Source organism: Papio anubis, chromosome 10 (assembly GCF_008728515.1).
Source record: "Papio anubis isolate 15944 chromosome 10, Panubis1.0, whole genome shotgun sequence".
NCBI classification, from domain to species: Eukaryota; Metazoa; Chordata; class Mammalia; order Primates; family Cercopithecidae; genus Papio; species Papio anubis.
Genome location: NC_044985.1, coordinates 35462586 through 35478277, shown reverse-complemented (window position 1 = coordinate 35478277; position 15692 = coordinate 35462586). Strand labels below are relative to the sequence as shown.

Sequence of the window (15692 nt, the reverse complement as noted above, 5' to 3'; positions counted from 1 at the left end):
AAGACACTATCTCTACAAAAAACTTAAAAATTAGCCAGGTGTGGTGGCGCATACCTGTAGTGCTAGCTACTTAGAAGCTGAGGCGGGAGGATCACTTCAGCCCAAGAGTTGGCGGTTGCAGTAAGACACGATTGTACCACTGCACTCCAGCCTAGGCAACAGAGAGAGATGCTTTCTAAAAAAAAGAAAGTCATGTGTGCAAAGACTATTTAATGACACATAGAAATGCTTATATAATAACTGAAAAGAGCAGGCACAAACCCATATACAGTATGACTTCTATTCTAATTATATTTTCACACACGAATCCTAAAGAATTATTTTAGTGGCAGAATGACATCTTAAATTTTTTTTTTCCTGTGTATAAATATACAGACACTCTTTGCAGGCAAAGACAATTCTTATTGAATCTACATTGCTTATCTAGAACCGTGCTTGACACATAGTAGATACTCAATGAAATTTTGGATCAGTGAGCATACAAAAGCCATGCAGGAGAATTTCATTTTTATTGTCATTGTCATTGCAGCATAATCTCCTGAAACTTATACATCTGAAAATTAAATATTTTAAAAACAAATTCTAAATTCTAATAGAATGACTTTAACATTAAAGAATGTATTAAAGTAATGCCTATTTATATGATATATATTTTATATAAGAGATATATTTCATATGTGATGATATATGACATATATTTCATTTATTTTCTAAATGGTTTCTACATCTATCATATAATTTATATATTCAGGGAAAACTTTTTTTAAATAGAAAAAGTTAGGCTTAGTGATTGCTTTTTACTAAAAGTTAAAGCAGATGATTATCTTTTTCTTCTTTTAGTTCAAGTACAAAGAAGGCTATCGTAAGCAGCTTGGCCACCACATTGGTGCCCGAGCTATACATGATGACCCCAAGATGATGTGGTCCATGCATGTGGCCAAGATCCAGAGTGACAGGGAGTATAAGAAGGACTTTGAGAAGTGGAAGACCAAGTTCAGTAGCCCAGTGGACATGCTGGGGGTGGTGTTGGCCAAGAAGTGCCAGACCTTAGTCAGCGACGTGGACTACAAGAACTACCTGCACGAGTGGACATGCCTGCCCGACCAGAGCGACGTCATCCACGCTCGGCAGGCCTATGACCTCCAGAGCGATGTGAGTACTGAGAGTCATAATAACGTGCAGAGGTGGGAAATTATTTAACACCCCTTGGAGAAAATGGCAATATGTGGCACAAGCTCACCAGCCCCTGCAGGAGGCAAATAGCATGCCTTTATCCATAGGTATTTTAATCCTTTAACCCTTCAGACCGAAATGGAATGTTGTGTGATACCTGGCCCATCCACCAAACTAAATTTTGAGAATGCTTTTACTTGATCTCTTATCCTTCAGATGAAAATGCAAATTAACCAGGCGCTGTGGCGGGCACCTGTAGTCCCAGCTAGTCTGGACGCTGAGGCAGGAGAATGACGTGAACCCGGGAGACAGAGCTTGCAGTGAGCCGAGATCGCGCCACTGCACTCCAGCCTGGGGGACAGAGCGAGACTCCGTCTCAAAAAAAAAAAAAAAGAAAATGCATTGCTAACACAGAGATAAATATTTATTGACTATTTGTGTCAACAGAATATGTACAAGTCTGATCTCCAGTGGATGAGAGGCATCGGCTGGGTGCCCATTGGCTCTTTGGATGTGGAAAAATGCAAAAGGGCAACTGAAATTTTGAGTGATAAAATCTATCGCCAGCCTCCAGACACATTCAAATTTACCAGTGTGACTGACTCTCTGGAACAAGTGTTGGCCAAAAATAATGCCATCACTATGAACAAGGTGAGACTTCAAAATTGAGAATCAAAGTGGGGCCCCTTAAGCTGAATCAACACAAAAGAAACATTAATGAGGACAGAAAGAGCACTGAGCAATAAAAGGCATCTATCTATCTGTCTATCTATCTATTGGATTGTCATCTATTAATAACTGATATATATCATGTATATTTTGATATTTCAGTTATTGTTTCCTGGTTTTGATAAAGTGGCATATTTTATGAAAAAATAATCTGCATAAAATATGCTTATTCTCATTTTCCTTTTAATTGTTAACATACATTTCAGATTTATAAGGCATTTATAAGTACATGTTCCACTATGATCTTATTACTTAAAGATGTGCATAAAACACATAATGTGTATAAGATCCATAACCTTTTCTTTTTTTGTTTTTAAAGTTTTTGTGGCCCTAAAATTCCTATTAACTATACACAGAACTTTTTTCCTGATGAATTTGTGTATTTTCTTTGATAGCGTTTATACACAGAAGCCTGGGACAAAGACAAGACGCAGATACACATAATGCCTGACACACCAGAAATTATGTTGGCAAGAACGAACAAAATCAACTACAGTGAGGTGAGAGCAGATTCTTTGACATTTGCACGCTGCTGCTTATTTCAGTTGATCTACTGTGTGGTGATGTGATACCAAATGACAGCTTTAGAAAGAATCTTTTTCATGCTTCATGTGAATAACAACTCTTGCATTTCTCAATCACCATCATAAATGTCAAACTTTACGCAATATGAATTATCATTTAGGAAATACAAATGACAAGAACTAATTATTTAAGCTGTAACCATGAGATTATGTAGACCATTTTCTTTTATTATTTTTTGAAATTAGGAAATTAGCAATTGACCTATACATGTATCTCCCCTTTATGCTGAAGCGTAACTAGTAAACATATTTTCTGTATATTGTTCCTAAGTGTGGTTTAGGATCGAAATTTAAGATTTTTAGTGTATAAGATTAAAGGCAAGAACTAAAATCCACAGTACCACCAGGTCTCACACACACACACACACACACACACACAGAGAGAGAAATATCTGTCAGTGTATATATTAGCAAGTCCATTTCCTTTCACTTTCAGTGTGCACAGGGCCACGTGCCATCATTCCAGAATCACAGATGCTTAGGCAGAGAGTCAAGCCTCCACCCTAGTGCAAAGGTCCCCCTCCCCACAAATAGGTTTTTGACCTGCCTTTGCTTAAGGATTCCCAATGACAAGGAGCTGATCTCATAAATCAGTCCATTTGTTCTGGAAAATTGATGAGAAACCTTCTGATGTATTGAGTCACAACATTTCTCTCTGCAAACTCACGTAGTCCTCTGAAGCTGCACAGAACAAATCTGTGCCGACCCCCAGAGATGGAGAGCAGCACCAGGGTGCCTCCCCTGCCACCTTCACCCCAGGTTCACCTTCCGTATCCCAAGCTCCTGGGCGTTCCTCACATGACATGACTAGTAAAATGTGACTCTCAGAACTGAGCAAAATACTATGAGTAGGGAATGACTGGCATAGGATACACTTAACTATCGTATTTCCTATTCTGGACATTTGACCTCTATTCTGCATCCTGTGCTCCCAGGGTACACTGGCAGCTGTCACTGCTGGTGCACACAGAACTTGAGACCAACTTAAACTCTAAGACCTCTTATGTAGGCTAAAGCTAGGTTTCTTCCATCCTGCGTTTATGCATTTGGTAATTTATCTCAGTTCAAAGATTGGCATTTATCTCTGTAATTTCTTCTTCTTAGACTGAGCCTGTGGGCATAAGCCTGTGGAGATTTTTGTGAATCTAAGATTCTGTCAGCTGATGTGTTAGTTAGTTATTTCACCTGGCTTTGTGCCACTAGCAAGGAAAATATTGTTTCTTTGGCAGCATAAATCAACAACATACAGAGCATAATTTAGAGAATTTAGGTGGAATTGCCACCATCTTAAGTAATTTTATTTTGGAAATGAGACTATAATTTTAGTGCTTGTATAGCTAGCTCTTAATTGTCACCAAAAACTAAAAACGTCAAGTCTTACTCCCTAGTCAGAAAGGACTGAATTATTAGCCAAACCTATAATATAGGTCCTGTTCCAGGAAACCACGCGTTATATGTGCAGGAATTTCAGGAAACAAAGGGCGCCCCTCCCCGCCGTGTCTAGCCAGTCAGCATTTCTGGAATTCTCAACTCTGTCTTTGCTGAAAAAGCTCAGAGATGTGTTAGTGCAGCTACTTGGCTGCCAGTTCCAGGAGGCCCAGGTGCCCTTCCCCCTTTCATCTGCAGCCCCCTATTGCACCCACCCAGATTGGGACACTGCCATGGGTGCTTCCCTCTGGTGTTAAAAAAAAAAAGAGCTTTTTGGCTGCTTTCCTATTTTCTGTAGAATTAAACACCAACTTCTTAGAATCAGGCGTTCTCAGTCCGACTCCAGGTTATTCTGAGCCCTCTCCAGCGACTCCTCCCTGGGGCTTCATCCGCTTCCTTCAACACCCCTCTGCTTCCCCTCCACAGTGGTGCCTGACTCACGTGATTTCCTCTGCCCTTGAAGCCACCTTAGTCTACTGAAACTCTGCTCAAAGTCTGACTCTATGGTCACCCCATCTGCAAGAACTTCCCTGATTTTCAATTCAGAATAAATGACTCCTTTCTGGAGCTCTTCATTATTAATGTGGTTTGACTTTTCAGCAGTTGCTTCCACAGGTTATCAGTCTCTCCATCAGTTCTCCCAGGAACCTCTAGGCTGAGAGGGGTCTGAACCTCCTCTTTGATTCCCAAGTACCCCACACAGTCAGAGACACAGGGTCAGGGCAGAATAAATGTGAGTTGAATTGATTGCCATGATCAACAGTTAAGCCTTTCCCTCCCACCCACATTTTACCACACTAGACCTATGAGTTTCAGCTTATGTTTTCCTATAATTTTTAAACCAGATTTATTCTTTTAACTAAACATTTTTAAAACAACCTATAATATGTGTATATACTTAATTCAACATAATTTTTAAAGTAAAAAATAAAGGTGCATTGGTTTTCATGGGTATCTTTTTTTGGTTTTGTTTTGTTTTTTGAGATGGAGTTTCACTCTTGTTGCCAGGCTGGAGTGCAATGGCGCAATCTCAGCTCACTGTAACCTCCACCTCCCAGGTTCAAGCAATTCTCCTGCCTCAGTCTCCCAGGTAACTGGGATTGCAGGCATGCACCACCACACTCAGCTAATTTTTTTAATATTTAGTAGAGATGGGGTTTCACCACGTTGGTCAGGCTGGTCTCAAACTCCTGACCTCAGGTGATCCACCCACCTCCGCCTCTCAAAGTGCTGGGGTTACAGGTATGAGCCACCGCACCCAGCCTCATTTTTGAGTCTTCACTTCAGCAAACATGTAGAAGACTTAGAACTCTCAAAAGTAAGACTATTATAGGCATTGTCTGTGGAGAACTTAGTGAATTGTCTTAGTCCTCTGTCAGTTTTTATATGTAAATGTCAGCATCTGATTTTCTCCCCCAAATTTAGACTCTGTACAAACTTGCTCATGAAGAAGCAAAGAAGGAAGGCTATGACTTGCGAAGCGATGCCATCCCCATCGTGGCGGCCAAGGCCTCCAGGGACATCATCAGTGACGTGAGTTGTCAATGCCATTCTGAGTATGTGATCAATCTAATGTGGCATTTTCACTGAACTAAATCTTAGGAAAGAACTTTTCCTGGATCTTTGAAAACATATCCTGATATATTTGTGTGGGATATTTCAAAACCTCAGTTTTAAGGGAAATGAAAATCTTGATGTTTATAAGAGGGGTCTGTAACCTGCAGGACACAGCATCTTTGGTGAAAACTGGTCAACCAAGCATAGAGAAAGATTCATTCACGTGGACACTGTTAGAGTGAAGCTGCAGGCTTAGAGATGCTTAGGTAAGAATTATCACCAGGCTTATAGAAAAGCTTATAGAAAATATAACTCATAAACTTAGGTTCTGCCAGTGAGATTCAGGGCCTGGCTTTATGTAACATTTGAATAGATAGTATTTGAAAACACATGTGGTGCTTGCTATTGAAATTCGCCCTTATGAAAAGAAGGCAGTTGATCAGTACCAGAGGTGACTACTGACCTAAGGTCACACTCTTTTTTTTTTTTTTTTTTTTTTTGAGACAGAGTTTTGCTCTTGTTGCCCAGGCTGGAGTGCAATGGCACGATCTTGGCTCACTGCAACCTCCGCACCCAGGGTTCAAGCGATTCTCCTGCTTCAGCCTCCCGAGTAGCTGGGATTACAAGCACTCACCACCACGCCCAGCTAATTTTTTGTATTTTTAGTAGAGATGGGGTTTCACCATATTGGCCAGGCTGGTCTCAAATTCCTGACCTCAGGTGATCCACCTGCCTCAGCCTCCCAAAGTGCTGGTTTTACAAGCGTGAGCCACCACACCTAGCCAAGGTCACACTCTTAACAATAGCTCCTAACCATTTATCGTGCCTCCCAGAGTAAAACTGTCATCCTTTTCTGGTGCCTCAGGGATTCTTGAGGAACAAATGACTGCTCTAAAAATCAAGGCCCACTTGCTGTCCTTTATATTGGAATCATATGTTAGTGACTCAACTTTATGTATGTTGGGTCCTCCCAGCAAATGGACTTATGCCAACAATAATAAATAATGAGATAATAATAACCAAGAAGTATTGAGAACTCTTTGCTAAGAGCTTTACATGCATTGTCTCACTTACTCTTCATAATTGCCCTAGGATGTAGATATCATCATTATCCCCATTTTGTGGATTATTTAAGCAACTTGCCTAAAATCAAACTCCTAGTGAGTGGGGGAGTTGAGACTCTGAACAATCTCATTCCTTTCCACTGTACCATATTGCCTTTTGCTGACTCACCTACACTTTCTCAGTCAGCTGTCTTTGAGACTAGAAGCATGTATGTTGGATAACTGCCTTAGATTCCAGAATGAAGTCATTGGACATGAATAATAAAAACATTGTTGGCACATGTGAGGCTAGAACCCATGACCTTATTAAGAGCATGATCTAACCAGTTGGGTTGCTGTGTCAGTTTTACAAGTACAATCAGTTTTCAAAATGATGCCAAAAGCTTGCCACTGCCATTGAATGCATGAATCCAGTAAAAAATAATAATAATAAAATATTCTCCTTTGTTGCTACTACAGGTGGTCCTTGCAGGAATCAGTCCCTCATTTTACTGTTTATTAAAGACACTATTCCACCAAGTGCACCCTCTTCCTGACATGCTTTTAGTGCATAGAATCCAATTCTACAGGTTCCCTGCTTCAAATCTTCTCTCCCTGACTTCCACAGGTGACCTTTTCCCCACATATTCACTTCCTGTTTTCAGAGGTATCCCTTCATACCAGGCTGTAGGTGACTTGGGGTATACACTACAATTACATGAATTCCATCTATTTTTCTACCTCCATAAAGGCTTCCAGGATGAAGGCCAGGATACTGGCTTGAGTTAGTGCTTATTAACGAAAGTCAGTTGAACTATGATGTAAGCAAGTTGATTTTGCACAGACTTGTGGCCTCTAAAGGGTTACAAAAAAAACCTGATTTGTGCATTTTCATTTTAGTACAAATATAAAGATGGTTACCGGAAGCAACTTGGCCACCACATTGGAGCCCGGAACATTGAAGATGACCCCAAGATGATGTGGTCCATGCATGTGGCCAAGATCCAGAGTGACAGGGAATATAAAAAGGACTTTGAGAAGTGGAAGACGAAGTTCAGCAGCCCAGTGGACATGCTGGGGGTGGTGTTGGCCAAGAAGTGCCAGACCTTAGTCAGCGACGTGGACTACAAGAACTACCTGCACGAGTGGACATGCCTGCCCGACCAGAGCGACGTCATCCATGCTCGGCAGGCCTATGACCTCCAGAGTGACGTGAGTACAGCATCTATAAATGGAGCTATGCATAGAAATAATTTAAACTATGTGAAAATTATCCTTTATATATAATCCATTGAATTACTCAAGATTGATTGGTCCATGAATAAGATTTAAATCAGAATACAATTTTATTGCTTTAATATGAATACATTAATAGACTTCATAAGAAAGTAAAATTTACAAAGTAGACTTGGTCTTATAAAAAAACAAAATGGGAATTAAGTAACATTAGAATTCAGGGTCCACTAGAGGGAGACATTTTATTCTTTTAAGGAAGGAAGAAATATTTTTACTTTAAAAAATTACCGTGCAATTTGTTTTTGGCTTCTTTGCAAAACAAAGAATTATTGAATTCTAATGCCTACTGCAACACTAAATATTATGCTTGTGAAATAAAAGAAGTCTCTGTGTCTGTACACTACCGGACTGTTTCACAGACACTTCCTCTTAGCCTGGCTCTCTAGAGAGGAGCCATGTGGTAATGACAGAACCTACTGCCTATTGGAAGCAGATGCACTGTCTCAAATCTGGATATGAGAGGCACATTTCCTGCACTATGTATTTTATACACTTTGAAGGAATTGAAGCACTGGCAAGTTTTGGAGACTAAAACTAATTCGTAATAATGATACATTAATTGGTTGTTCCTAAAAACTTACAGCCTACCTGAGAAAACTCCCACGTCTGTTCTGTAGCTTTTGACATACAGAACTCTGTGTTTTGCAATTCTTTCCAAAAAGAAAGGCTTTGCCTGCACAGAAAAGATAGTTTAAAAGGGTTGATGTCACCCATACAACGACAACATTGACAGATTGCTTACCATCTGTCTATTTGTTGGACACCCTCTCTGGATTGCCTTCCTCACCCTGTGATATGACCTTCATAATGTGGGAAGTATTTGAAAGTTAAAAAGCATTCCAGAGGTATAAACTGTTTACTGTTTTCATTTTTTTTTCTTTCTTTTTTTGAGACAGAGTCTCCCTCTGTCGCCCAGGCTGGAGTGCAGTGGCACGATCTTGGATAACTGCAACCTCTGCCTCCCGGGTTTAAGTGATTCTCATACTTCAGCCTCCCTGTAGCTGGAATTACAGGCTGCCACTGCCATGCCCCACTAATTTTTTGTATTTTTAATGGAGATGGGGTTTCGCCATGTTGGCCAGGCTGGTCTCGAACTCCTGACCTCAGGTGATCCGCCCTGCTCAGCATTCCAGTGCAGGAATTACAGGCGTGGGCCACCGCGCCCATCCTGTTTTCATTCTCGCTATTGTTATTTGTGGGGCAATAACTAGTCAGCACAGGCCAATTCTAATAGTTTTTTTGTCTAGACTACAAAATACGGGTTTTTTATTTTCTACTTAGTTGCTGTGACAGGTGAAATCTTTCTAATGAGCCAAGCAAAGATCCAATACTGTGATTGTGAAGTAGTTGTGAATACTTAATAGATACATAAAAATCTTTAGCGAAAAAAGTTTTAAAATGAAGTGAGAAATAAAAATATGGCAATATGATTTTATATAGGTGTCTATGCTTCCATCCTGAGGACTTGTTGAGGAAGAGACTGGGGCCCTGCACAATGAAATTGTTCATTTAATAAATAAGCAATTAAATTTTATTGCCCTGAATTGGACAGTGTTACAGCTGTTGAAGATCTCAGGGCTTCAGGGATTCTACATCACTATTATATTTTAACTGTGGTTTTAAAGGCATTACAGATATTTTGAAATATATGGAAGAATACATTGAAGGGAATAAGAATCCAACACAATCCAACCACTAGAAAAACCCACTCTTATTCATGTAATTTATCTACCCACATTGTTTTATGTGCTACTTTAAAATTTCATATTGTTTTAATGACATTTCTACATGTCATCAATATTCTTAAACAGTGAAGGTTTTAATGGCTTCAGAGTGTTCCATTTGCCTAGGCCTAAAATCAATTCACTAAGGGCCTGTTGTTGGGCATGTGTGTGGTTTCTGTCACTCCGGGTTGGTATTCTTCCCTGCATAGGGATATTATAATTATGATAATGTTCACTGAACCAACTGACAGAAGATATTCCTTGGGATCACTTCTCTCCTAATAACCTGAAATATTTGATAACTTTTTATTATGGCTAGGAGAGATTTCTGGGTCATTTTTGAGCATAATTCCTTAGTTTGCCTTATACAATGAGCTTGTTTTCAGTGAACAGAAAACAGAATTGCACTTTATTACTGATTCTATTTGCATATTTACCCTAAATATTGTGGTGTTGATGAAGAGTTTTTGCCTTTTTTCCTCTTCTCAGAATATTTATAAGTCAGATCTTCAGTGGCTGAGAGGCATTGGCTGGGTCCCCATTGGGTCTGTGGATGTGGTCAAGTGCAAGAGGGCTGCCGAAATACTGAGTGACAACATGTACCGCCAGCCTCCGGACAAGCTGAAATTTACCAGTGTGACTGATTCTCTGGAGCAGGTGCTGGCCAAGAACAACGCCCTCAACATGAACAAGGTGAGCCCCAGTTGCCTCAAGCTTCCCCAAGATGCCAGAAGATGTCATTATATTTTAATGACTAATGGAGCCAAAATTATCTATGAAGGCGTGGGGTCGCATTTACCTTCTAAATTACATGCTTGAAATCCTCTAAATAATTTTGACTATTCCCAGTTTCAATCTTGATAACTAGTAATAAGACTCACACTTCCAGCAGAATACTTCATATTCAGGTCTGGCTTATTTTTCCTAATTAGGTCAGTAATAATAGTTTTAAATGAACTTTTTGTCATTTCTATTTCAAATGATTTTTAATCAACATCTTATCTTCTTCAATAGCGTTTATACACAGAGGCCTGGGACAAAGACAAGACGCAGATCCACATAATGCCTGACACACCAGAGATTATGTTGGCAAGGCAGAACAAAATCAACTACAGTGAGGTAGGGGCCAGAATCTGTGCAGCTATTTTGTGGTGGTGTTGTCTGTACTTAGTTTTGTGGAGATTCTTGAGCCTCAGCTGTCATGGTGCATGTGGCTCTTTGATTTCACACTCTGCCCATCCAACCTTTCATCTCTGTGTTAAATATTACATTTGATGGGATTCCACTGGCAAACTGAAGTCATATTGTCTTTTCTGTTCATGGCGATTTCCAAAGTGAGTCAGTGAGACTGAGTAGTATTTTAGACATTTCAGAGGATTGTTAGATAAAATACTGGCCCATTATTTCTGCCAAAATATGCATGCCCACTAATTCCATCCCTACCAATTAGATACATCAGTAAATCACCGCACCTCTCCAGGACAGAGAGAGTAAAGGGACAGAAAAGGCCACAGTTAAAATAACTGAGCTTTGTCTATAGAAAGAAAACCTTAGGCATGAGGAAGAAGTGTTCTCCATTAACAACATTGATTACTGACTTTTTTAAACGTAAAATGCAATTTTATAGACACATGGTTTACTAATATGATACAACCAAAATGTAGAAAGTTGTGATTATAGTTGTTAACTACATTTTGTTATATTTTAATTTTTCTTATTTGTCTTTTAAACATTATAAAATATTACATGATCGTCGTACAAATTGTAGGTAATAAAAATGAATAAAAATATATTTACATACATATAAATAGATATTAAATATTGTTCTGCCATTTTCTTTTCACTTAGTGGTATGTATGGATTGCTGCTTTGCTCATCAATCTGTATTACTAGATTGTATTAATTATGCTGATATGTATAGCATGTTGATCTATGTATAGCATATTAATCTATAATGATATATAATAGGTTAATATATCAATATATACTAATGTTCATTGATATACCCCATTTATTTCTAATGCTATATAGTATTTTTGGTAGAGTATAATTTATTTGCTTTCCACTGTTGCCAGAAACTTGAATTGTCTCCAGTTCCTATCCTTTTCTAAATTTTAGGATATAACTCACTTAATAATCTCTGAATTGTTGATGTCAAACCTTTTGCTTTAACTCCGGCTTTCTTTGTGTAGACTCTATACAAACTTGCCAATGAAGAAGCAAAACAGAAAGGCTACGACTTGCGAAGTGATGCCATCCCCATTGTGGCTGCCAAGGCCTCCAGGGACATTATCAGTGATGTGAGTAGCAGCACCCTGGATATTTACATGGATGCATGAAGTGGGGAGGCAGGATTATTACTATTATAGCATTTGGCAGCCAGTTTAAGCACATTTATTGGCTTATTTTTCTAAATCAAATAAATGTTTTTCGTTTGAAAAAACTCATATTTTAAGCTTCGGAAGACTTCAGTATCTACGTCCAAGGTAGGAAGGGGTAACCTAAACCAGTATACTTCAATCCACTATAAAATTGGGTGTGATTCTACGATTTTTCATATCTACAATTATGAGAAATTCATCTCCATATTTTGAGCAGGGAGCCTCACAGAAAATAGAAAATGGCAGAAGAGGTGTTAAAAAATAACTTAGTTATATGTATTTGTTCAACATCAGAAAAAGAGCTGATAGAACCAAGTCTAGGAAAATCCACCTTTCCCCAAATCTGCTCTGTGTTTTTGCCAACTCATTTTTTTTTTTTTTTGGAAAATTATTTTACATGCTTCCTTCTGAGTTCTTTTAAAATGAAAACAGAAAGACAAAGAGGAAAACAAGAAAATGGTGAACCTAATTTCCCCTTCTACCATCTCTGAAAGAGGTGGGTTCTTTGGTGGAAAATTCAGACTTCTTTCTTCTTTCTTCTTTCTTCTTCTTTCTTCTTCTTTCTTCTTTCTTCTTCTTTCTTCTTCTTTCTTCTTTCTTCTTTTTCTTTCTTCTTTTCTTTTCTTCTTTCTTCTTCTTCTTCTTCTTCTTCTTCTTCTTCTTCTTCTTCTTCTTCTTCTTCTTCTTCTTCTTCTTCTCTTCTTCTTCTTCTTCTTCTTCTTCTTCTTCTTCTTCTTCTTCTTCTCCTTCTTCTTCTTCTCCTTCTCCTCCTTCTCCTTCTCCTCCTTCTTCTCCTCCTTCTCCTTCTCCTTCTCCTTCTTCTCCTTCTTCTTCTTCTTCTTCTCCTTCTTCTCCTTCTTCTCCTTCTTCTTCTTCTTCCTCGTCCTCCTCTTCCTCCTTCCTCCTTCCTCCTTCCTCCTTCCTCCTTCCTTCTTCCTTCTTCCTTCTTCTTTTTTTTGTTTGTTTGAGACAGAGTCTCAGAGTCTCACTGTTGTTGCCCAGGCTGGAGTGCAATGGTGTGATCTTGGCTCACTGCAACCTCCACCTCCTGGGTTCAAGCGATTCTCCTGCCTCAGACTCCCAAATAGCTGGGATTACAGGCACCCGCCACCATACTTGGCTAATTTTTTTTTTTAGTATGTAGAATTTTTTGTATTTTTAGTAGAGACAGGGTTTCACCATGTTGGCTAGGCTGGTCTCAAACTCCTGACCTCAGGTGATCCGCCTGCCTTGGCCTCCCAAAGTGCTGGGGATTACAGGCATGAGCCACTGTACCCAGCTGAAAATTCAGACTTCTGTAAATACTTGTTAGGATTGGTGTGGTGCATTGTCTGAAACAGAGAGAAAATATCCAGTTAGCCCTTACCACCACCACCAACAAAATGCTTTTTTGTAGATATATATTCCATTTTCTCACTCGAGGAATCCCAAACAAACCTCAGTCAAATTTGATCTCCAACAGAGCAGGGCTTGTAGGATGGAAACATAATCCAGACTATTTCAGGGAGTCAAGTGCCCCAGCAGAGCGGGATTTGGGAAGGAGTGTGGATGTGTTGAATGGAGAGATAAAATGGTATCTGTGGACTCAGGAATAGCAGTCCCAAAAATTATATGTAAAATTTCTGGGTTCGTGATTTCATGGGCCCAAGATGAAGAAACGGCAGTACACAGCACCGAATGATCTTCTGGAAGTGTTGCTTCCTTTATTTTCAGAAACTTAACGTCTACAAGCCATAGGACCATGTAGTTTGGCCTGTCTTCCCACTGGACTATTCCCATTAGACTGTTACTGTTAGATTATTTATGAGGCTTCCCATTAGACTACTGCCCATTAGATTAGTGCTGTAGAGTCTAATAAGAATTTAGGATGAGGAGATAAACTGATATTCAGATTCTTTCATTTCTCTGCAAGAATTAGCGATTTTAAAATAATAAAGTTTTAAATTAATGAGGCTTCTAAGCCTTTCTATTCATTTTTATTTTTGAAATGATCACCTTTATTTCAGTACAAATACAAAGATGGTTACCGCAAGCAGCTCGGCCACCACATTGGAGCCCGGAACATTGAAGATGACCCCAAGATGATGTGGTCCATGCACGTGGCCAAGATCCAGAGTGACAGAGAGTACAAGAAGGACTTTGAGAAGTGGAAGACCAAGTTCAGCAGCCCAGTGGACATGCTGGGGGTGGTGTTGGCCAAGAAGTGCCAGACTTTAGTCAGCGACGTGGACTACAAGAACTACCTGCACCAGTGGACGTGCCTGCCCGACCAGAATGATGTCATGCATGCTCGGCAGGCCTATGACCTCCAGAGCGATGTGAGTAATTAAGATCCATGGTAACTGTGCTCATAATAGTAATTCACAGAAATACTGAGACAGTGGTCTAGGATTAGGTAGAACCCTCAGAAGGGATGGCATTTCTTCTCTCTGCTCATTTTTTAGGCATCTCTTCCCCTTACTTTTTTTGGAGAGAAAGAAAGTAATACCTGAAACTATATTCAATTTGGCCTTCATATATTGAAGGACATATACATGAAGTTTGACTATCCAAGCTTTCTAGTGTTATTTTTTTATTTTTGAAATCATGTTAGAACAACTTCAGTAATACTCACTTTTGTGTTTAATCTCTCCAGAACATTTACAAATCTGATCTCCAGTGGCTGAGAGGCATTGGCTGGGTCCCCATTGGGTCTGTGGATGTGGTCAAGTGCAAGAGGGCTGCCGAAATACTGAGTGATAACATGTACCGCCAGCCTCCAGACAAGCTGAAATTTACCAGTGTGACCGATTCTCTGGAGCAGGTGCTGGCCAAGAACAACGCCCTCAACATGAACAAGGTGAGCCCCCAATTTGTAGGAAAATAAGACAGGGCTGTATGTCATTTAAGATACCTATTGTTAATTAAGTTAGTCTCTTTTTTTTAATCCGATTAAATTGCTATCCAGTGTATAGTGATTCAGTTGAATTCTCTCTTCTGTTAGGTAACAATATATGGGAGCATTTCTGCTTTGACATCTCTTGTGAAATAGCCAGAGTTAAGAATGGGACGGCTATTTTGGGTTCAAATTGTTTGAAGTCTATGAGTTAGTTATACATGGTTTGGTATGAAGGTTTCTTTCTTGCTGAGTACACATTTAGGTAAGCACAGAACAAACAAGAAAGATGCAAGCCGGGCATTGTGGCTCACACCTGTAATCTCAACACTTTTGGGAGGCTGAAGTGGGCAGATCACTTGAGCTCAGCAGTTTGAGATTAGCCTGGGCAGCATGTGGAAACCCTGTCTCTGCAAAAAATACAAAAATTACCCAGGTGTGGTGATGCGCACCTGTAGTCTTAGGTACTTGGGAGGCTGAGGTGGGAGGATCACCTGAGTCTGGAGAGGATCACCTGAGTCTGGAGAGGTTGAGCAGTGAGCCGTGACTGTGCCACTGCATTTCAGCCTGGCAACAGAGTGAAACTCTGTCTCATTAAAAAAAAAAAAAAGAAAGATGCAAATCTTCATAACATTTATCAAAAAGAAATCTAGAGCTAGCACATACAGGTACATTTGCAGCTAATAAACTAACAACAAACAGCATCAAATAAAATCGTGGGAAAGATTTGTTAATATAACCATAGTACAGATATGGATATGAATATATGCTTGGGAAATACTTGCTTTTTATTTAATTGGGGTGGCAGTGACCTGGTTACCAAACACACATACGCAGGTGTGTATATGTGTGTGTGTGTGTTTGATTATATATATATATTTTTTTCCTTTCATATCTTAGTA

General features: G+C 39.5%; 1 protein-coding gene across 30 annotated transcripts in view; it reads left to right on the top strand.

Moving 5' to 3' along the window:
• The window catches only part of NEB (nebulin), a 222186-nt gene that overhangs the window by 87913 nt on the left and 118581 nt on the right, over positions 1 to 15692 (top strand). For 27 of the 30 annotated variants that reach the window (XM_021923612.2, XM_021923611.2, XM_021923610.2 and 24 more), the window contains exons 61-70: positions 841 to 1152; positions 1621 to 1824; positions 2298 to 2402; positions 5340 to 5447; positions 7415 to 7726; positions 10024 to 10227; positions 10549 to 10653; positions 11727 to 11834; positions 13922 to 14233; positions 14551 to 14754. In XM_021923612.2, coding sequence (XP_021779304.2) covers positions 841 to 1152; positions 1621 to 1824; positions 2298 to 2402; positions 5340 to 5447; positions 7415 to 7726; positions 10024 to 10227; positions 10549 to 10653; positions 11727 to 11834; positions 13922 to 14233; positions 14551 to 14754 — 1974 coding nt within the window. The remainder of the gene's footprint in view (positions 1 to 840; positions 1153 to 1620; positions 1825 to 2297; positions 2403 to 5339; positions 5448 to 7414; positions 7727 to 10023; positions 10228 to 10548; positions 10654 to 11726; positions 11835 to 13921; positions 14234 to 14550; positions 14755 to 15692) is intronic. The other 3 variants (XM_031651247.1, XM_031651248.1, XM_031651249.1) reach the window with 3 other exon arrangements.